The sequence below is a fragment of the Phalaenopsis equestris genome, unplaced genomic scaffold (assembly GCF_001263595.1).
Source record: "Phalaenopsis equestris unplaced genomic scaffold, ASM126359v1 Scaffold000002, whole genome shotgun sequence".
Taxonomy (NCBI): Eukaryota; Viridiplantae; Streptophyta; class Magnoliopsida; order Asparagales; family Orchidaceae; genus Phalaenopsis; species Phalaenopsis equestris.
The window spans coordinates 68,542,667-68,564,639 of record NW_018164444.1 but is presented as its reverse complement, the minus strand read 5'-3'; the positions used below and the strand labels follow the sequence as shown (position 1 = coordinate 68,564,639).

Genomic DNA, 21,973 nt, shown 5'->3' with positions numbered 1-21,973 from the left:
GCGCAACTGTCATGACTGATATGCTACCCTCACCCGCCGAGCAATGCTTGTTTTGAAGACATGTGACCATCTTCGAATAATTAGGTGCTAGGTAGGAAGAACCACCCCCGAGAAATTCATGTGTGATACATCAAGTGACGACAGAAGCATCACCACGAGAGGGGATCACCCATGACTCATGAACTTCCCCAACCAACTCTTCCGAGAGTCAATGGTCAAAGTAGTAAAAAGCATCCAGAATAAAGAGTATTTCAAAAAGGTATCACCAGTGAAAGCAAGGAGGGTGCAACTCCAAGATTCTGGGAGATACTGTGTGTATTTCCAAGACCACGAACACAACAGGTATGAGTGCTGACACCTTCATAATCTGATTGAGGAATTGATCAAAACCGAAAAGCTAAAAAATGTTGCGGCGCCTAAAGCGATCACCCAGCGGCAAGGAAAAACCTCAACAGAGGGAGCTTTCAATGAACTCAGTCGAGTTCAAGCCATACACATTGCAAGCATCAAGCCTGCCATCTTCGAGGGAGAATGAAATGAGGCCGCCCGTCAAGTAAGGCTTCACTTGGGAGAATCATGCACGACATACTTGCTTCAATAATGCGCCACACAACATCCATCAACCTGCTTCAATGATGAGGATCAATGCCCTAAGAGAAATCCTTACAAAGATGTCATCATCACTCAGCTCTCTGCAACATCTAGGCCACTCTACGATTTTTTAGGGGAATGGAAATAAAACATAGGTACGCTGCCCTTATCTAACATCTGGGGATAAGGCGAAAGTCAATTTACAATTGTAGTGGATTTCATCATCATCAATTCACTAGCAACCTATAATGTCAACTCCTTTTGAGTCGTGATGTTTACTTACCACTCTGATTGGCTCGACGAATCATATTTGTCGTATTGTGTGCAGGTCGAACTCAAATTTATCTGATCGTCGATAAATTTGTCCAGATGATCACGGTGATGAAACGAACCGCACAAGTGTGTTCAGAATGTCGATTTTACCTCGAAAAAACGCTTATATTATTATTGTTTCGTGCACGGACAAATGACACATAAATCGAACCATATAACTTAAAATTTAAATTTTTTTCTTAAAAAAAAAAAAGATAACTAAAAAATCTGTAACGACTCATACGGCCGATCCCCTCTCCAACGGTCTTCACGACTTGAGAAGCCCTTGCCGACCTTCTTCTTCTGCTCGAAGTCCTCCTCCTTCCTCGGTCCACCGCCGGACAGTCTCACCGGCACTGCCAGCAAGATTCACTGCCTCTCCATCTCGTGAGAGAGCTGGCTAAGGAGGAAGAAGGGGCTCTGACTTTTGCTTGTTTCCTTGGTTTTGTCGTTTGCTTGCTTAATTTCTTGCTCAACCTTTTTGCTTTCTTGTTGTTCCACTCGATTTTCTTGCTGATTTGGTCGATTTTACTACTGATTGCTCGGTATTCTTGCTGGTTGCCCGATATTCTTGTTCGTTTGTCTAATAGTTTTGCTGGTTTGCTTGAAGTACTTGTTGGCTGCTCTGTTTTTTTTCTTGGATGCCCGGTTTTCTTGCTGGATCTCGTGGTTTTCCTGCTTGTTGCTTGGCTTTCTCGCTTGTTTGCCCTATTTGTCGCTGGTTTGCTTGATACTATGCTGAGTTGTTAGATATTCTTATCTGTTGTTGTCCGACCTTCTTTTGCTTTGAAGGCTATTGCTTTTGTTGTTGCGGTGAGATCTATAGATATAAAACAAGAGAACGGTCGATGAAGCGATAAATACAACGAAAAATTTACACTAGAAAACACTAACACCACAGCTGAACACACAGATTTACGTGGTTGGGCAAATTGCCTACGTTCACGGAATTGCAGAGGATTTTACTATTTGAGGAATTTACACCAGTCGATCACCTCGACTTACAAGAGGAATCCCTCACTCTCACTTCGTTGCTCTCTTTTCTTCTATCTTTGTTCTTCTTTCTCTACACCAAATAAACTCTACACCGAGATACATCGAAGAAAAAAAAATTACAAGAGAAATAAACTCAATTTCTCTTCTGCCACAAGCCACCAAGAAGAAGTCAATGGAGAACAATATTCTTCTTCTTTCACCGCAAGGAACTACTGCTTGCAACTTCTTTCCTCTATCCCGAGGAAACCTTCCTCTATCGCGGGGAAAACTGAAGAAGAACACCGTGACTTCTTAAAACTAAATGAGAGTCGTATCACAATACATTTTATCTCGAACAAGAAAGAACGAAGGGATGCTTCGCTTCGCGTCAGAGAAAGGCGGGAACTGTTGGCACGCGACTGAAGAGGCGGGAGGCGTGACTCTTCACGAACTGGTCGCGAACTTCGCGAAATAGAGGAGGCGGGAGCTGGAGATCGATCTCCAACGCAACAATCTTCCACTTGGAGACCAATACACATGCTACAATGTCATCTCCTGAACTGTCATCCACTAGCGCATTGCATTTTTCTTCAAATATGAGTCCTCCACCGTGAATTATTTACCTCTGCAACTCAAAGCCTTTGCTTCATGTTCATATTTACTCAAATTTTGCGTTGAATTAACTTCATCTAGAGTTGTTTTCATACAAAAACATGAATTGCTTCCCCAATCAGAGCAGAAAGGAGCCATTTTTTTCTTATTGGAGAGCGTCATGGATAATGGAGCAAAAGAGACCGATCTTAAGATCAGATGTCTTCAGTCCACCATTCTCTGGGAGCAGAAGAGATCAAATATGCAAGATTTCGCTCCCAAAAACTAGGTTTCACTCAAAAAATTTGAATAAATTTAAGAAAATTTCAACTAAGAGGCAAATCTGAGGATAAATATGAAATATTAGAGAGAAGATACTGAAAGATAGCACTCGGTAGTCGAACAAGCAACCAACCAAGCAAGAATACCGAGCAATCGAGGCAATGCTGACTATCCGAGGAAAAATAGAAGTAAAGATTAGAAAACGCACACATATGGCAAACCCTAAGCCCTTTTGCGATTTTTAGAGGAGAAGGTGAAGACTCAGAAGAGGGAGGGCGGCCGAACTCAAAAAATTTCGAGAGGGGAAGGGGAGGCCGGTAGGTTTAGGTTTATTTTTGTTATATATAGTATATTAAATTAGCAATATAACTTGTTTTTAGTTTTTCATTTATGTGGTTCACTGTCATTTATTTTAAAAGTAATTCATTAATTAAAAAGAAGTGGGTCATGTCTCTTCCCAATAGACACCGCATCATTTCGCTTTAATCAATTAATTTAATTATCTTAAATGAATAGTCATGTCTTTTTCCCAAAAGTCATCGTATTCTTTCGCTTTAATTAATTAGTTCAATTATCCTAAATGAAGAGTCATGTCTTTTCCCAAAAATCATCGTATTCTTTCGTTTTAATTAATTAATTAAATTATCATTAATCCTATTGGTCAATAATCATCATGATGGATGATGATTAATAACGGATAAATATTTTTTTCCCAAAAATCATCGTATTCTTTCGCTTTAATTAGTTATTGAGATATTATTGTTTATTTGATGTTTATATTATGTTTTAATTTGTTAGTCACCAAAGTGGCCAAATTAGTATGTTGAATAGACGTCAAATTAAATTAATTCAATTACTCATAGGAAATTCAATCACTCATAGGTATGTGATGTTTATTATGAAATAATTTTGTATTTAATTATGAGTATATTGAAATTCATTGATTATAAAATATTTGTGGATCACCCAAATGTTGATTATTTGTTTTATATTTTTTTGAATATGATTGTGACATATTTATATACTTGGTTAGATATGTTTATATATCCAAAGATAATATGCATGTCTAATTTAAGTATAAACAAATGACAATTATATGAAACTAACAATTCAAGTATCAATTATGTTTGTTATTGTATAATGTTATACCACCCAAAGGAGATTTTCAATACACTTCTAAAGTTTTAATTTAATATGATTGGACATGAATATCTATTTAAGTTTAATGTTCAAAGTGTTGATGTATGAGCATGTTTTATTTATTTGCAGTATCTACTCATGTTTCTCTTCATTTGCAAACTACATCTGCTCAGAAATTCAATGGGCTTAATTTCTCTGAATGGCGTGAGCAAGTCCAGTTTCACCTTGGTGTTTTGGATCTTGATTTAGCACTCACAACTAAGAAGCCCCCTGCTCCTACTAATTTGAGCAGTGATGAGCAAAAATCTTTCTATAAAACTTGAGAGAAATCAAACAAATTAAGCATAATGTTTCTATGATTGACTATAGCAAACAACATAAAGTGTATATTTTCTAACACTAAAAATGCTAAGGAATTCATGAAATTTTCTGAGGAATGTTCTTAGTTTGACTACTGATAAATCTCTTGATAGAAAATTATTAAGTATGTTAATTAACATGAAATTTGATGGTTCTCGTACTATGCATGAGCATGTCGTTGAAATGACGAACATAGAAGCAAGACTTAGGACTCTGGGAATGGAAGTGAATGAAAATTTTCTTATGCAGTTTATCATTAACTCCTTGCCTCCTGAGTATGGTTCATTTCACATGAATTATAGTATTATGAAAAATAAGTGGACTATGAATGAACTGTAATGTATGTTCATTCAAGAGGAAGCAGGACCTATGAAAGGAGGAAATCACTTCATTAATCTCATGGGTCATCAAAGAAGAGCTGTAAAGAAATATGGAAAGAAAAATGGAAAGCGCAAGCAAGGACCACTAAAGAGTAATGTATCGTATGCTCCAATCTACAAAGGGGAACATAAAGAAATTAAGTGTCATTTTTGTAGAAAGGCTAGACACTATCAAAATGAGGTCAAAAGTGCAAAGACTAATTCGAAAAGAAAGGTAAATCTTGTACTTATGTATGTTTTGAATCAAATTTGGCAGAAGTTCCTTATATACTTGTACCACTCATGTTTCTAATACGATGCAGAGATTCCTTACAACCCAAACCATAAACCAAAATGAAAAGTTTATTTTCATGGGAAACCGAGTCAAAGCTCCAGTTGAAGCCATTGAAACCTATCGATTGATTTTAGATATTGGGCATCATTTAGACCTTTTTCAAACACTTTTTTTCCTTCTATTTCTCATAATTTGATTTCATTTTATAAATTTGATTATGTTGAATACTCTTTTAAATTTGGGAAGAGATGTTTCAGTTTATTTAAAAACAATCATCTTAAAAGTTGGGTGGTATAAGCGTTACTAAACACGGTTTTATGAATGAAAATTCAGCTTATTTGTGACATAAACGTTTGGGTCATATATCCAAAGAAAGAATAAAAAGATTAATAAAGAATGAAATCCTTAATGATTTGGATTTCACAGATCTTGACATTTGTGTGGATTGCATTAAGGGAAAACATACAAAACACACACACTTAAGAAAGTTGCCACAAGAAGCACACAGCTCCTTGAAATTATACGCACACAAATGTTTGTGGACCTTTTGATGTTTTATCTTTTGGTGGAAAAAAAAAATTTATCACCTTTATCGATGGCTTTTCACTTTATGGGTATGTCTACTTATTGGATGAAAAATCTTAATCACTATATGTCGTAAAGGTGTTTATATCTGAGATTGAGAGATAATTAGACAGAAAAATGCAAATTATCAAGTCTGATAGAGGTTGTAAATATTATGGAAGGTACAATGAATCTGGGTCCATTTGCTAAATTTCTTCAAACTAATGGCATATGTGCTCAGTATACTATACCAAGAACACCATCACAAAATGGTGTTGCAGAAAGGCGAAACCGTACTCTGATGGAAATGGTTAGGAGTATGATTAACAATTCTTCTTTACCCTTATCATTGTGGATGCATGCTTTAAAGACCGCTGCATATTTGTTAAACAAGATTCCTAGTAAGGTGGTTCCAAAGACTCCCTTTGAACTGTTGACGGGAATGAAAACTAGTTTAAGGCACCTGCATGTTTGGGGTTGCCCAGCGGAAATAAGGATTTATACTCCACATGAAAAGAAACTGGACTTAAGAAAAACCAGTGGTTTCTTCATTGGTTATCCAGAAAAATTGAAAGCGTATAGATTTTATTGTCCTAACCACAGTACGAGAATTATTGAAGCTGAAAATGCTAAGTTCATCGAAAATGGTGAAGTTAGTGGGAGTTTGGAATCACGTAAAGTGAAAATCTAAGAAATTAAGGTTCAAGTTTCTTTACCTAAAATTTCTTCTCAAGTTGTTATTCCTATAGTTGTTAAACAGTCTAACAACTTACAGGAACAACAGATAAATGATCAAACACCCCATAATGAAACTAACACTAATGAACCTACATTAGATGAACCAAATGAAGTTGTACCTAGAATGTCTCAAAGACAAAGAAGGCCTGCTACTTCTGATGATTATGTGGTTTATCTACATGAGTTTAAATTTGACTTGAGAGTCAATGAAGATCCAGTTTCATTTTCACAAACCATCGAAAGTGCAAATTCTTCTAAATGGTTAGATGCAATGAATGAGGAGTTGAAATCGATGGATCACAATAAAGTTTGGGATGTTGTTGAATTGCCTGAAGGTTGTAAAAGAGTCTGATGTAACTGGGTCTTTAAGACCAAGCGCGACTCAAATGACAATATTGAACAATATAAAGTCAGACTTGTTGTTAAAGGTTTCACACAGAAAGATGGCATCGACTATAAAAAACCATTTTCTCCAGCTTCTAAGAAAAATTTATTTAGAATTATCATGACACTAGTAGCTCATTATGATTTGGAGTTACACCAAATGAATGTGAAAACTGCCTTTTTGAATGGGAATTTAGATAAAGATGTCTACATGAGTCAACCTGAAATATGGTGTGTAAACTTAAGAAATCAATATACGGACTTAAGCAAGCTTCACGACAATGGTATCTTAAGTTCAATGATACCATCAATTCCCTTGGATTTAAAAAAAACACTGTTGATCGGTGTATATATCTAAAGGTTAGTTGGAGCAAGATCATATTTCTCATTCTGTATGTTGATGATATCTTGTTGGCTACTAATAATCTTAGTTTATTGTATGAAACCAAGAATTTTCTCTTTAAGAACTTTGATATGAAAGATATGGGTGAGGCATCCTATGTGATTAGAATTGAAATATTTCTTGAAAGATCACAATGATTGTTAGGATTGTCTCAGAAAGCATATGTCGATAAAGTTTTTAAGAGATTCAATATGGAAGAGTGCTCTGCAAGTGTTGCTCCAATTCAAAAAGGAGATAAATTCAGTCTCATGCAGTATCCAAAGAATGATTTGGAACGTAAACAAATGAAAGAAATTTCTTATGCATCTATTGTTGGAAGCTTAATGCATGCTCAGACTTGTACCAGGCCAGACATTAGCTTTGTTGTCGGGATATTGGGCAGGTATCAAAGTAATCCAGGAATAGATCATTGGAAAGCTGCAAAGAAAGTTTGAGGTACGTGCAAGGAACAATGGACCACATGCTCGCTTCTAAAAAATCTAATGATCTTGAAGTGATAGGATATTCAGATTAAAATTTTGTTGGTTGTGTTGATACCAGAAAATCAACATCTGACTATCTATTCTTATTGGCTGAAGGAGCAATCTCATGGAAAAGTGTGAAGCAGTCCATCATCCATCATTGTTGCATCCACTATGAAAGCTGAATTTGTGGCATGCTTTGAAGCTACAATTCAGGGATTATGACTGCGATTTCAGGACTTGAAATTGTCGAAAGTATTATCAAGCCGCTGAAAATTTACTGTGATAACTCCACAGCAGTCTTCTTTTATAAAAACGACAGGTATTCCAAAGGTGTTAAACATATGGAATTAAAGTACTTTACCATTAAAGAAGAAGTTCAGAAACATAGGGTGTCAATTAAACATATTAGCATCAATCTTATGACTGTAGATCTATTAACGAAAGGGTTGCCACCACAGACATTAACCGAACATGTTGTGAGAATTGGCATTCCCGAAACCCTTTATTAGTTTTATGTTTAGTGCTCTTTATGTTTGACGCTTTGAGCTCAGTTTATTGTTTCTGATATTTATGTATCTTATTTTTATCGCTAGTGTTCACTTTATGTTGTGTGATGTTTAACAAGATTTGTTTTTTAATAGACATTATGGGATCATGAAGTTATTTCTCATTATGTTAAGTATGTAATTGATATTATGATACATGGAAGAAACTGTGTCGATAAATTGATACACAACCACCATAATTCATATTAATTTCATACTTATTGATGATTTATGATTTTACTAATATAAAGAAGGATTTTAACTTACATGTTGTGCAGTATGTTATGCACTATTTAGTATTACGTGGGCCAAATGGTAAAATGTTAGTTTTTCATTTATGTTGTCCACTGTCATCTATTTTAATAGTAATTCATTAATTGAAAAGAAGAGGGTCATGTCTCTTCTCAATAGACACCACATCCTTTCGCTTTAATTAATTAACTAAATTATCCTAAATGAAGAGTCGTGTCTCTTCCCATGATATTTATATATCTAACAGTAATATATTATTCTTAATAGTTTATTATATAATATAACTTATTAATTTATAGGATATAACTTTTTAAAATATGATAGATTTTGTATTTAAAATAATTTTTTTTAATTATAATTTATAATATTTAATTTTAGTGTTAGGCTCATCTAGGGTTTAGGACTTCGAGCAGAAGAAAGTCGGCAAGGGCTTCTCAAATCGTGTAGACCGTTGGAGATATATATATATATTATTTTTAATCAACTTATCAGTAGATTATTCAAAAAACTACAGCTGCCCCAAACAAAATCTAAATATAATAAAATGAGTACATTGCTGCTCTCACACGCCCTCAAAAATAGATGATTGATGATATACCACTCAAAAAAATCCATTAATATATTAGCCTACAAATATAGATGAGCGAAAAATTTCGACTCTCACACTAATCTCTTTCTTTAAAAAAATATCTCGACACTTTTCATGTTCGAAATATAAACGGGCCGAACAAGAATATTAATATATTTTAATGCGCCGAACACGAGTTGTGTCTGGGCTCGCTTGTGTTCGACTTATTTACACCCCTACTGGTAATCCATAATACTTATAATAGCTTTTTAAACATCTAATCTACCCGTAATAATTTCACAAAAAAAAAATGTATAGAATGCCATTAAACATAAGAAAAATAAATTGCAAAAATACCAACTTTTACCATAATTAGTTGGACCATAACATTAAAGCCTAGTTCATGGCCTACGAGTTACAAACAAAGTGTCATCAGAACATACCACCCGACTACTACACATTTATATACATACCACCTAAACACCACTTTATGTGCGACTCTTAGGTGGCAAGTTAGTAGGCAACTGCGTTGTCAGTCCTAAGTCCCCTCTGACCCGGGTTCGATGTCTACAGAGACGGATAGCACACATATGTAAAGTGATATTCTCAAATACCACCCCTTAAAAAAAACAATTAGTCAATTTTATCCCTGGGAATGCGGCGGGTTGGAAGACGACGAAGAAGATTCTCATCAACAATTTTGTAATGTTTCCGGAAGCTTTGGTGAACTAAAGCAGCACATCTGTCCACATGCTCCTGATACTTATTGTAGATGGCAGGAACAATCATCAACAATATAGTACCTGTATCAATGTTTATTCATTGTTCATCAAATTTCAAAGGGTTTGATCAATGGTATATATGCAAATATACATGTTATATAGTTCAAAAAATTGCTCTAGATTCTAGTTTTCTAAACAACGAACAGTTCAAATTATAAAAAAGAACAAGACACAATTCTTATGTATTTGCATAGGGGTGTAAACGAACCGAACACGAACGAACAGAGCTTGTGTCCGTGTTCGTGTTCGGTTCATTTGAAATTTAATTTGTTTGAAATAAACTCATGTTCGAAATTGCTCGTGAAGTCACTGTTCGTGTTTGTTTCTTAAAGAACGAGCCGAACACGAGTTGTTCGTGAACGACGAGCCAGTTTGAGATCCCTAATATTAATATATATAAATAATATATTATATTAATTATATAAATTTAATTTTTTAAAATATCATAAATTATATATATATATAATTATTTTAAATTATTTTATAATTCGAACACGAACGAACGCATCACTGTTCATGTTTGGTTCGTTTAACTAACTGAACGAAAAAATTTTGTTCATGTTCGTCTCGTTTACTTATCGAACGAATCGAGCACGAACTCATTGACGGACCGAACACGAATTGTTCGCGAACAAAGAGGCTTTTTGACAGCCCTATGTTTACATATTTAACACCAAAAGTTTATACATACATAACATTCAAACAATTAAAATCATATACATGCCAAACAATTCCTATGTATTAGCATATCTATCACCTAAATTTTACTTTTTTACATTCATACCACCCAACATATCATGTCAAAAATAACACTTAAAATTGAAATGCACTTTTTAGTGTAAAAACAAGGTGGCTAATTGCTGTTAGATGTGAAAATAAATGAGAATTAAGGGGTGTGTATGTAAATCTTCCAATTGTATTTGACGGCTTAAATAAAATATTCCTTCAAATAGAATTCACCATGTGAACTCAGAATATATAAAAACATCATCTTGTGCCATGGCCGTGCATGAATAATTTTGTGCCCGTTCATATAAAAATTGTTGTACAATGAATAATTTTGTGCCCGTTCATATAAAAATTGTTTAATTCAATAATTGAAAAAAAAACTTGACACAAGTATGATGAAAATATGAAAAATTGTTAGAGATATATCGATTAAAACTAGTAGATTATTGGTCAAAAAACACGAAAACCCAACCATACTCGAGAAAAGAGTTGGAAATTCCATGAGAAACAGCATACAAACCTTCAGCTATATCCTCCTCTGTCAAGAGTCTCCCTACCACGACATTTGAAGCTACTATGGTACAATCGGCTTCCAATCGGAACACTCTAGAATCACCCGACTCTCTTAAGAGTCATGGAGCAATTAATCAAGTTGTTTGGATTTAATCAATTACTTCCGACCCGTCAACCTCTCACGTACGTCAAGGTATCATCCCTATGGCACTCACTTCTTTTTTTAATCCATGGATGATTGACTCAAGTGTCACGGACCACATGAATTAATGTTTTCAAGCTTTCTCAATATATTATCCATGCTCTGGGAAAGATGTAGTTAAATTTGTTGATGGCTCATGTAACTCTATTGCTGGAAAAGTGTTGGTTATGTTAACAACCAATTAACTCTAGAATTTGTGTTACATGTCCCTCTGTTACTAATTTTTCTCCTGATGTTTGTGAATTTCTGGATCATAGTTCGGAGAGGATGATTGGAACTACTACAAGAGTAGTTTGGCTCTACTTCTTTCAAGAGAAAGGAACGGACAACAATGACACTTCTCCCAGTAGTTGCAGTCTTTCTCAATCCACTGAATGTCATATTATGTTGTTGCATTATTGTTTGGTTCATCCCAATTTTAAGCATTTAAAACAAGTGCATCCGTCTATATTTACTGATACAAATATTGTTAACTTCAAATGTGAGATTTGCTAATTCGCTAAACATCATCGTTGTTGGCATCAATTTTTGATGTCACGCTATTGGGTGTCCACTTGAATGACTCGGGACTTCTCATTGTTTGTTTTGCACTGTTCAGTAGTTCTAGACATTCTGGTATGTGTTGATGGACACACGGTCGAATTCGTTCTCCCGAACTCTAGCTGCTTCTTGAGTAAAGGCAGGTTTGCATTTTGTCTATTGAACGGCTTCGTTCGGACCAACAGATCTCGTTCTCCATGTTGCGCGCAAATTGAGATATTTTACCTTCATCATCGATGAGTTTGTCCAAATGACCTCGGATGAAGAAACTGATTGTGCGAGCGCGTCCGAAATGTCAATTTTACCTAGAAATGACACTCATATTGTTTGGGTTCCTTGTGCGATTCAATAGCATTCAAATCGAGATGTGTGTTTGCATTTCACATGTTTCGGTGTTTGCATCTCATATGTTTGTGGTTTGCATTCGAGTCACTGACTCCTCGACATACTCACATTTTCGAGTCACTACTTCCTGACACATTCACTCTTCTGAGTCACTGTCTCTTCGGCACACAACCTTTCAAGTCACTGCTCCTCAACACACTCACCTCTCTGAGTCACTTTCTCCGCGGCACACTCATTCCTAAGTCATTGCTTCGGCACACTCATTCTTTTGATCGTTCCTACCCCGATAAGACGCTCATAATGCACCAAATCTTCCACATTTGTATGTGTGTTCTCCCAATTGTCTCTGTGATAAAGCTGGCTCATTAGCTGTGTGACCTTTCATCGGTCAAAGTATGTTAGCGAGTATAGCCCGTCTTGGTGGGGCAATACCAACTATCATACCATGATCGACAAACGTATGTCATGGTAAGATTTTAATGAGTCTAATAACTGACACTTAGGCTTTTCTTCCCTTAGAAATTATTTCAAAAATATAAAAATCATTATATTTTTATTATATATGCATCATGATGTTCAAAATCTATTTTGAATTAGTTGCATCCTTAGCGTAGACCATATATAAGATCGAACCTTTTAAAGCTCTCAAAACCTACATTTAGTGGCATCGCTTAGAATCCTTGGGATCCTTAGGACGGGGTCGGAATATGGCGACCCCGTTAAGGCATCGGTAGAACTTTTGCTAGTCATGCATACTAGATGTTGTCATTAGAACACATGCGCTAGATTGTGTGTTATGTTGGGATTAGGACGCTAGTTAATATTTCGAACACCCTAGTTATTGTTCTTTGTTTATTGGTTGCCCTAGTCAGGCGTCATTTTGATTGTGTTTTTGCTATGTTTGCATGTTTACCGAGTTTGAGATATGTGCAATAGAATATCAGGTCGATTTTCTTGTAGGGAGTTATGTCTAAAACATACGCACATATAACAGGAAGGAGCAAGTAATAATTTTAATGCTAACTTCTCTCTGCAGGCGCTATTAAGCTCCTCTCATCAAGCATGGCTCATATGTGTTGCATGATTTAACATGTGTTAACCCTCTCTGCAGCTTGAGTCATTTTCTTTATCATATATTTGATAGAGTCCTTAAGAATAAGTTTGCATCGAAAATAAGATACGAGCACAGGTTTCAAGGCGTACGATAAGTTGAACCACGTGACGAGGGACCAAGAAATAACCAAGAGAAAAAACTGATATTTTATTAAAGTAGTTTGCTCCATTATGTTTCAATATAATGTCTCAAAAAGGTTCTGGAATGATGTGCTTACTACCACCTATATCATCAATCAAATTCTCAAAACACGCATAACTTTGGAACTTCATTAGTCATATTGATGTCATGTTTCCTTACCAATCAGCTCTTCAACACTCTTGAACCCAAATTTTTTGGGTGCACAACCTTTGTTTGGAACACTACCCCTAATCAAAGTAAGTTTGATCACATGTCTATAAAATGTGTCTTCCTTGGAGATTTTTGCTACTCAAAAAGGTCATCGATGTCTTGATCCTAACACAAATAAACTCTATGTAAGTGTCGATGTCTCTTTTTTTGAAATTGTTCCCTAATTCTCTGTCACTGCCTCAATTGAGGAGGAGCTTGATTTTTAAGATACTATTCCACATCTAACCCTTATGGATATTTCACCAACCTCGATATCCGAGGAGCCCTCTGCCCCTCTGGATCCGCCACCTACCAAACAGCCAGAACCTCCTCCCATTCTGTGTCTACACTCGGCGCACTCATGTTCCCACTCTGGAGCCCGCTACCTATTTACAAGACCTGGAATCCACTCCAAGTGACATCTACATAACTGACACCACTGGGAATGAAGAGGTAAGTTCTCTGATGAGGTATGTAATCAGGCAAGCTCTCTTTATTCCATAGAAAAATATCTCTTTCCACAGTATGTCACTGATCTATGAAGTATTTGTCACCGCCCTAACGAATCATCACCTCCCATCTATTATTGAAGCATCATTAGCTGACCCTTTCTGGAAACATGCAGTAATTGATGAAATGAATGCCCTTCAATAGAATCATATATGGGATGTTGTAGATCTTCTCCAGGTAAGATATTGGTAGGGTGGGGTGTCATTTGATTTTTAGCAACAAGGTAAACTTGGATGGATCCTTTGAATGCAATAAGAAACACTTAATTGCCAAAGGATAATCACAAACATACAAAGTGGATTATGATGAGACATTTGCTATGATTGCTAAATTAAACACCATTTAGATCTTACTTTCCCTTGTTGTGAATTTGGATTGAACATGGCTCCAACTGGATGTCAAAAATAATTTTCTAAATGGGGATCACACAGAGGAGGTCTACATGCGTCTCCCTCCAACTTTTGACTCTACTATCTTCCGGGAAGTGTGCCGACTGCAAAAGTTCCTTTAGGGACTGAACTAATTCTCAAGGGCCTAATTTGGCAAGCTCACAAAAGTGCTAATGGGTCATGATTTTTCTCAAGCCCGATCAGACCATACTCCTTCTTTCGACATTCCTCCATTGACAAAATTGCAATACTTATCGTCTATGTCGACAATTTGTGCTCACAGGTGATGATGTACCGGCATTGGAGTCTTTGAAAGGTATTAATGATATTTTATTTGAAATGGACTCAAGATCACTCCGGTACTTCTTAGGCATGGAAGTTGTTCAGTCATCGCGAAGCAATTGTATGTCTCAACACAAATGTGTTTGAATAGAGAATAATCTACTCCTATGCAAACCGGTGGTCATTCCAATGAGAAATTAATTGATGCTCCCAATGCGGTTCCAGTGAATAAGACTCACTACCAATGCCTTGTTGGGAAACTCAATTACCTCACCCATACTCGCCCCGATATTTGTCATGCAGTAGGTATTATGAGTCAATTCATGCATGATCTATATGAGCATCATCTCAAAGATGTACACAGAATCCTCTACTACTTATAAGGCACACCAAGCTCATATATGTTTTTTTTTTTTTTTTTTTTTTTTTTTTTTTTTTTTTTTTTTTTTACCTCTCGTTCTATTGTTGTTTATACAAATGCAGATTGGGTCGAGTATGTCTATGATTAGCAATCAACCTCAGGATATTGCTCATTCGTGTGGGTAAATCTTGTCACGTGGAAAAGCAAAAAATAGTCTATTGTGGCCCAGAACAGTGTTGAAGCCGACTTTCGCTCCATGTCCCTGGGTATCTATGAAGCTCTCTGATTATGCATCATGCTCCATGAATTACGTCTGTCAATCTCTGCTCCTCTCCAGCTATTTTGTGATAATAAAACCGTCACCAGTATCGCCCATAATTCGATTCATCATGATCACACCAAGTATGTAAAGATTGACCGACACTTCATTAAGGAAAAGCATGATTCAGGAGAGATTTATATTCCATTTGTTCCATCTAATAGTCAATTAGCAAATATTCTCACTAAAAATATTTCTCGATCGTTGATTGACGACCTCAAATCTAAGTTGAAAATGATAGACATTAGAATTATCAGCCTAATTATAAGGGGGGGTATTAGAATTATCAGCCTAATTAATGTTGGAGCTATTATTAGGCTTTATTTGTTTTCTTTATTTTCCCCTATTTCCATATTTATGTATTTATGAATTTAAGTATTTCATTTTATATGGATCTGGTAATATGTATTTATACACACCTCTTTTATCAATGAAACATAGATTGTTTTATTCTCAAAAGTTTACATTATGCATGCAAATATGAAAGTTTAGGCGTTAGATATGTAAATATATAAAAATCGTGTCATATACAGTATACTAATATGTATTTGAATGCCCCCTTACATTTATAACACTTTGGTGTCATAAATTTATGTATGAAAAGGTATAGCTTTGCTTTTAAAATATTAGTAATTGTTGTATTTTTTTAGTGTTGATAAATTTTGAGTGTCATGTACGTAAATGTGAAATTTTACTTGTTTGATATGTAAATATATAAGAATTGTGCGGATGTATGTAAATGTCCCCATTAATTAAACAACTAAGATTAGAAGGAAGCATACCAATATATGCAAGCGTGATGAATGAGAAGAAGCTTCCCATAACCGATAACAACCAGAGAAAGACCACAACCTGCACGAAGTTTATGAGCGCAAAAACAAAAATTTAGTTTGAAAATCACGCGCAGAAAGTGCACATCTTTAGCCCCCGCAGTTCAAAAAGTCGATTGTTGCTTGCCTGAAAAAATGATCTGAAGTCCTTCCCATGAGCAATATCATGTGCCACCAGCAACATATTGTTGACTCTAACACGAAATGAAGCTGCAGCGTTATTGACCATTTCTTCAGACAAAACAAGTTCAGGCAAAGGTTTTAAAGATCTGCCCGCAGAAATTAGAAGAGAGAATAATTATTAATAATAGACATCCCCATAAAACTATTAAGAAAATTTTAATGGACTATAGTATTAAAATAGACTCGTGGTTATTTACATTAGGCAATTTTAATCCTGGAGTTTATAAAAGTATCAAATTAGACTTCAAACTCTTAGCATTTGGGTTGAAATAGTCCACCACATTAAAAGAATCTGGGTCTAAATCAACATCTTTATAGATTCTAGGATTAAAATGGCCCCTTGCAAAAAGCCAAAGGACTCTTTGGCTTTTTTTCTCAAATTTAATGACAGTGTAGCACTTACGTGTTAAGAATGCCAGCACTGTTGGCCCAAATAAACCTAAGAATGATGGTTATTTACATTAGGCAATTTTAATCCCGGAGTTCATAAAAGTGTCAAATTAGTCTTCAAACTCTTTAAATTAGAGTTGAAATAGTTTACCATATTAAAAGAGTCCGGGTCTAAATTGATATTTTATAGATTCTAGGATTAAAATGACCGCTTGCAAAAAGCCAGAGGACTATTTTGGCTTTGTTTCTCAAATTTAATGACATTATGGCACTTACGTGTTAAGCATGCCAGCACTGTTGGCCCAAATAAACCTAAGAATGATCAAAATCAGCAAAACGTCCGAGGAGATTGTTAGGAATGACAATCCTGATCTCTCAAACACAAGCCATGCAACAGTAGCAACAACAATAACCACAATTGAAAGTCCCCAACGTTTCCACAGCATGATATCAGCAGCTAAAAAGAGCAAGATATCAGATTCAATATTATTCATTAAAAGGACATTTACATACGTAGCGGACAATTCTCATGTATTTTACGCATCTCATAACTAATCTTTCATATTTACAGATATAGCACTTTGGCGCTTTAAACCTATGCATACAAAAATGTATTTCACTTTTAAAAAGTGGTAAGAGTGTTATTTGTTAAGTGATATTAAAGGTTTGTGTGTAAATATAAAAGTTTAGGCGATAGATATGTAAATACATTAGAATTTTGTACTATGTATGAAAATGCCCCTTCATTAAAATGATTCCACTAGAAAATAACAACGGTAAGGGCCTGTGTGGTATCCTTTTTTAGGAAAGATTTAAGTGAGATTTAGCTTAACACTTGTCAAATAGAATTTAGGAGACTTTAAAGCCTACTGTTTTAGCAAGTCTTGTTTCAATCTCCTTGTTGGCTAAATTTGGGATTTGTTAAATGACATAAATACAACCTTTACTAGGGTTCGCTTGATTTAAGAATTTCTCTCGCAAATCTTAAAGCTTAAAATAATTACTCAACCTTTAGTGATGGTGTGACTCCAAGCTTTTGTCTCGTACAACAAAGCTTATGAAGACGACCTTCTGCACCAGTAAACTGCGTGATAACATTCAAGATGACCTTCTGCACCAGTAAACTGCGTGATAACATTCACTATGGAGGAATAGATTAAATCATCAAGAAGGAATTGTTTAAAGATTCTTTGGGATATTATGATAACTTGATTCTATGTATTGGAGCTAACATTTCGCTATGGAGGAATAGATTAGATCATCAAGAAGGAATTGTTTAAAGATTCTTTGGAATATTATGATAACTTGATTCTATGTATTGGAGCTAACATTTCGCTATGGAGGAATAGATTAGATCATCACGAAGGAATTGTTTAAAGATTCTTTGGAATATTATGATAACTTGATTCTATGTGTGTTGGAGCTACTAGAAAGAGATATAATTATTCTAATGATTACTCTAAAATGACCTTTCCTCGATTCACTAGCCAAGTAATTTGTTTTAGCCATCATAACGTTCATTGTATCCAAGACCTAGCTCCGACTGTAGATTGAACCTAAGGGTCGAGTTCCTAGGCTTTCTTTGATTTAGCTTAAATCCAGTCTAATAGAATTTAGTAGACTTTAAATCCTACTATTTTAGCAAGTCTTGTTTCAATCTCTTTATTGGTTAAATTTGGGAAGTAGGGTTTGACGGATTTAAGAATTTCTTTAGCAAATCTTAAAACCTAAAATAATTATTCAACCTTTATTGATGTCGTGGCTCCAGGCTTTATCTTAAGTGAAATAAAGCTTAGGAATTTTTCAATGACTTTTAGCACTAGCAACCCGCGTCATCACCTTTCGCTGTAGAATAGACAAGAAGAACAACTAGAAGGAATTGTTCAAAGGTGCTTTGGAATATTACGATAAGTTGATTCTCTATGTGTTGAAGTTGTTATAATGAAAAGTAATCATTCTAACGATTACTCTAAAATGCCCTTTTCTCGATTCACCGGACAAGTAATTTGTTTTAGCTATCTCAACCTTCACCGTATCTTTGAAGATGTTAGATTCAAAGTTACTCATGAAAATTGCCAAGACCAAGATCCAAATTTCAATTGTAGATTGAACCTAAGGGTCAAGTACTTCGATTTTCATTGATGGCTCAAGGTTTATAAGACTATTAAGCCCTTGTAGAGAGAAGTGCTAAGTCAAAATAAGTTAATAGACAAAATAGAAAGAGAATACAATGGATTTTCATGGGAAAACATTCTAACTAAATGTGCAATATTACCTCATATCTATGCCTAAAGTTTGACATTTATTATAAGTGAGGGGCAGGATCCATGATATTGGAAGGGCAATAAGAGAAAATAATAAGAGAAGTGTATAAATTTGACTTGAAGAAATAGTTGTGTAGCAAATGAGCCCGACAGACATTTGATGACCAAAAATTATTAGAATATTTCATGTTGAGAATGAGCACTATCAATATTGTTTTACATCAAAAATTCCTAGTTGGCCTAGGAGATACTTTTGAATAACTAAAAAATTATGAAGTCACATAATCTTGATTGGTAGACAAACTTATGACTCTGAAACTCATTTTCTCTATAATCTAAAATGTGGTCATATTATTTTAAATTTAACATATATCCATGTCTTCACTCACATCTTTAATAATACAACTATGATCGTTTGTAGATTTCACACCCAATATTGGAGAAATTATTAGGTACGAACAACTTATCATGAAAGCTAAGTGTTGAGCATTAGAGTAACACGATTGGGTGCTCCTTGTGTACCCCAATTATCATTAGTACAAAATGAGCAAATAATGTCCACTTGATGTTGATACAAATGGAGACAATTTTTTCATGAAAATTAGGGTAAAATATATATTTTTATTCATTCACACATAATAACACAACTCAAATACATAAAGATAAATACTTACAATTCGAAAGGTAGACAATCTCTCCCAGCACCTATAATTCGAGATAGATGACCTATCTATACCATAATCTCGTGCATACCCTAACCCTAAACATAATAAGTTTTATTTATACCTCACAATAATAAAAATAAAAGATTGATTGCCCTAAGACTAATAAAATAATAAATTGCCTTTAAACACTGGCATAACAATACTCCCCTACCAAAAATACACATAGTCCTCGAGGTGGATAAAAAAAATTGTTGTTGGATCAAGTTGATATGCTCCCATTTGACATCCTCATCTGACAATCATTTCCATTTAATTATAAAGTCGTAGTGGCCCTCACGAGTTCGAAATGCATTCTTATGCACATGCTTCAGCCACATCCGAGCCAGTTGATGCCCCAACTAAGTCAATCTTGGAGAATATCAAAAGCCCAACAACTCCTCAAGTAGCTCATCAATCGTCGTAATCTCTGCCAACTTCGTTTCACCTGACTCTTTCATGTTATGCAACTCGATCCAAAATCTCAAGCATGCGTCTTAAATTGCCCTAACCATGGTCTTAAGTTTTACCGAAGTCTTGCATAAATTAGGGTCACCATGAAGCACCCCATCTATCTCCCTCCCAAATACTCTGTGATGTCAAAATCAGTCCCTTATACTCTTCCTTGTTGTTCTCCACCTATCACGTACCATCATTACTCCTAAATCAAATTATGAGTGAAATGTTGCAACAACAAGAGGCACCGTCACAATAGAATGCAGCCTCTTGCCGGAGTGCCACCCTCCACGGTTCTCTGTTCCAGGCCAAAATCCTTTGAATTGATCTTCTTCCGCCTCGACTTGCATGTCATCCTATTTCAAATGTTGTCGCTTGACAGCGACTTTATATATGCTTAAAAATACAAGAATTTAATATTGTTGTTAGAAGATTTAATTCCTCGGCAACGGCACCAAAAATTTGATAACGGTTATAGATTCGATAAAGATGTATATATAAAATATTCAATAATGATAAAGTCACACTTATCAACGCAAGTATACGTATCGCTCAAGTAATACAGGGCTCTAATGGAGTCCTAGATATCGATCCCACGGAGAGTAATATTAGAGACTACGAACTAAAATTTTATAAAATCAATACTTAATCACAACAATATAGTTCAAATTGTTTATCTGTCACTAATAGACAATTGAAATAAATATGTAATTTTAATAACTCTTAAATAACTAATTCTACTAATAAATTTTCTAATGTGAAATTCAATATATAAGAAAGCATCATTCTCCTTATCAAGAAATTATAGTGAATGGATAAAGTGAATCAGTTCAAATTGGATTGTGCCAAATAGAAGCATACCTATTTTTTACTCTTTGGTCCATGCATAAATAACATTGACTAATTTTATGCTTGGTTACTAAATCTGCGGCTAGGCTGGGAGGATATCGGCTCTCACTTCGGAGCTCCCACGTTCTTCTCGTCTGAGGGCTAACATCTACACTTCAGCATCTAAATGATGGGACCGAATTGAGGATTTTAGTCTGTCACTCTAAAATCTTTAATTCTACGCCCGATAATTTTATTTTCCTATTTATTTGCACCCAACTTTCAAGGGCTTTGACATCTCTGAATCTTGAGTGTAATCTTCACTTTAGTTGTAAAACTCAACATATTTTAACAAATCAATTGGCCAGATTGAAAGTAAATTAATATCGAAGTGAAAAAATCATCACAACTTCTTTAATATTTTCAAGGTTCAACCAAATCAAATCACCATTTCACAAATCTCAATACAAGAAGAAAGACAGAGAAAACTACTCAGAACTCATGGGGAATATACGACAAAACTCGGAATTTATATAGAAAAGCAAAGTCATACAAACTATAACAAGTAAATAACACTTATCTCTAATTCCTTCCCAAGCAAACTCCTCGAAGTTCCTCTGAATCTCTTTCTTTCTTTCAGCATACAGAATTCTTCTTCGAAATAGCAAGGAGGAAGAAATCTCACTTTCTCTTCACTCTTATAATCTCTCGAAGAATTCCTCACAATTTAACCCTAAATTAAACTCTCTACACACCCTTTTTTTATTTTTGGCGAAAGTCTTTTCTTTAAAGATGTGGATGAGTTTTCCCAAGAGTTGCCTAAGCATCCCTTCAAAATTTGTCCTCATCCAAAGCCTAGTTGGACATAACCGCTGCCCTCGCCGTCGGCGGCCTCGAGGGCGTCATCGGCGGACCTTCTAAATTATTTGATCTGGAGTCTCGGGAAATTCTCATTGTCGGCGCCCTAGTTCAAATCTTCATATTTTTGTCATTTTCGCTCCAAATTTACTTTTTTTTGAATTTTTTTGCTCCAATGACCATAATTCATCATACCTGCAACAAAACATCAAAAATACCCTTCT

General features: G+C 35.2%; 2 protein-coding genes across 2 annotated transcripts in view; one reads left to right on the top strand and one right to left on the bottom strand.

Annotated features, from left to right (window-relative positions):
• The window catches only part of LOC110019815, a 29,677-nt gene extending 25,463 nt beyond the window's left edge, over nucleotides 1-4,214 (top strand). The window contains exon 7 of the mRNA XM_020717657.1: nucleotides 4,021-4,214. Coding sequence (XP_020573316.1) covers nucleotides 4,021-4,214 — 194 coding nt within the window. The remainder of the gene's footprint in view (nucleotides 1-4,020) is intronic.
• Nucleotides 4,215-9,212: 4,998 nt separating this feature from the next.
• The window catches only part of LOC110037026 (reticulon-like protein B16), a 16,111-nt gene continuing 3,350 nt past the window's right edge, over nucleotides 9,213-21,973 (bottom strand). Inside the window, exons 3-6 of the mRNA XM_020741593.1 lie at nucleotides 16,919-17,099; nucleotides 16,197-16,338; nucleotides 16,022-16,091; nucleotides 9,213-9,626 (exon numbers count right to left, since the gene is read on the bottom strand). Of these exons, the coding sequence (XP_020597252.1) occupies nucleotides 9,457-9,626; nucleotides 16,022-16,091; nucleotides 16,197-16,338; nucleotides 16,919-17,099 (563 nt within the window). The 3' untranslated portion in view covers nucleotides 9,213-9,456. The remainder of the gene's footprint in view (nucleotides 9,627-16,021; nucleotides 16,092-16,196; nucleotides 16,339-16,918; nucleotides 17,100-21,973) is intronic.